We start from the raw sequence: 1453 nt of genomic DNA, 5'->3' as shown, positions 1-1453 counted from the left end.
CTCCCCGCCCTCCTGTGGCCCAGGTCCAGGCCCTCCCCCCCGAGCCCCCCCGCCTCGGGCCTCCCCATCAGTTAAATGGAGAAAACAACCCAGATCTGTGTGACCCTGGGATGTGCTGCCACAGGGCCCAGCTCCAACCACGGGCTCATCATGGCTGTCACTGTAACTGTTGTCCCCACGTTCCGTCCGACATCCACGTGTCAGTTATAAGAACTAAAAACCAGCCACCGCCTAAGTGCCCAGTATCTGGGGACCTGACTCGCTCTCCCTTCCTGTCAATGGTCAGGCCAACCCGCCTGGGCCCCCGTCCCCTCTCTCTGGGTTCCCGTCCCCTCCCTCTGGGTCCCCGCCCCCCTCCCTCTAGGCCCCAGTCCCTTCTCACGCTCCCCCTCCTCCCCTGCTGGATGAGGAGTGCTGGTTCCCCAAGGCCACGGACAAGTCCTTCGTGGAGAAGGTGGCGCAGGAGCAGGGCGGCCACCCCAAGTTCCAGCGGCCGCGGCAGCTGCGGGACCAGGCTGACTTCAGCGTCTTGCACTACGCGGGCAAGGTAGGGGGCCGGGCCGCCTTGGGGCACGTGGGTGGGAGTGGGGGCCACTTAGCTACAGATGGGGGGGAGGGGGCCGACCACCGGAGGTCCACTGGGACAGGACACAGCCAGGCCAGGGGCTAGGAAAGCCCCGGGAGGAGTGGGGACTCTGTCTGGTGACGTCAACAATGGCTTCCTCGAGGAGGGGATTTTCACAGTAGGTTTTGAGGGGTGGGTAGGAGTTCGCCAAGAGGAGAGTCATGTGCATTTTATCTACTCACTCAGCAAACAGGCGTCCTTGTACACCCAGCCCTGTGCTGAGCAAAGTCTGGGGCCCAAGTCAGACATGGTTTCTGTCCTCACTGAGTTCCTTATCTGGAAGGAAAACAAACTATTGGCATGTAAGGCTGGCGGGTGCTTTGGTCGGGGCCCCTACGGGCAGTGTCAAAGCCAAAGCCCAGAGGGGGAGCCCCAGGGCCGGTTTCACAGAGAAGAGCAGTGTTTGATCTGAAACCTAAACTAAGGGCCAGCGAACAGTTTCTGTAAATAGCTTCAGCTCCGTGGGCCAGACACTCTGTCACTACCACTCGCTTCTGCCACTGCAGTGTGACGGAAGCCACTGGTAACTCATAAATGAAGACCTAAATGAAGCCCGTATTCCAATAAAACTTTATTTACAAAAACAGGGGCAGGCCCGATCTGGCCTGTGGGCTGTCTGGCCTAAATGATGTGTGACAGGGGCCAGAAAGGACGGGTGAAGGGCGGGAAGGGCTCTCCAGGCGGAGGGAACAGCATGCACGGCGGCTGTGAGGCAGGGCCCCCTGTGTCCTGTGTAGGGCACCAAGTTTCCCAAACATTTTCTAAGACCTCCTGTGTGCCTAGCTCTGTGCTGGGCTGGGATAGGCCCGGGCCCTGGCCTCAGGGAGC

The 1453-nt window shown here is 60.4% G+C and overlaps 1 protein-coding gene across 1 annotated transcript in view; it reads left to right on the top strand.

Annotated features, from left to right (window-relative positions):
- Positions 1 to 1453, top strand: part of MYH14 (myosin, heavy chain 14, non-muscle) — a 76732-nt gene that overhangs the window by 28265 nt on the left and 47014 nt on the right. Inside the window, exons 13-14 of the mRNA XM_015564002.1 lie at positions 237 to 307; positions 395 to 547. Of these exons, the coding sequence (XP_015419488.1) occupies positions 237 to 307; positions 395 to 547 (224 nt within the window). The remainder of the gene's footprint in view (positions 1 to 236; positions 308 to 394; positions 548 to 1453) is intronic.

This window comes from Myotis davidii, unplaced genomic scaffold (assembly GCF_000327345.1).
Source record: "Myotis davidii unplaced genomic scaffold, ASM32734v1 scaffold358, whole genome shotgun sequence".
In the NCBI taxonomy this organism is placed as follows: Eukaryota; Metazoa; Chordata; class Mammalia; order Chiroptera; family Vespertilionidae; genus Myotis; species Myotis davidii.
Note: the sequence above shows the minus strand (reverse complement) of the source record. Positions and strands in the feature narration are given on the sequence as shown.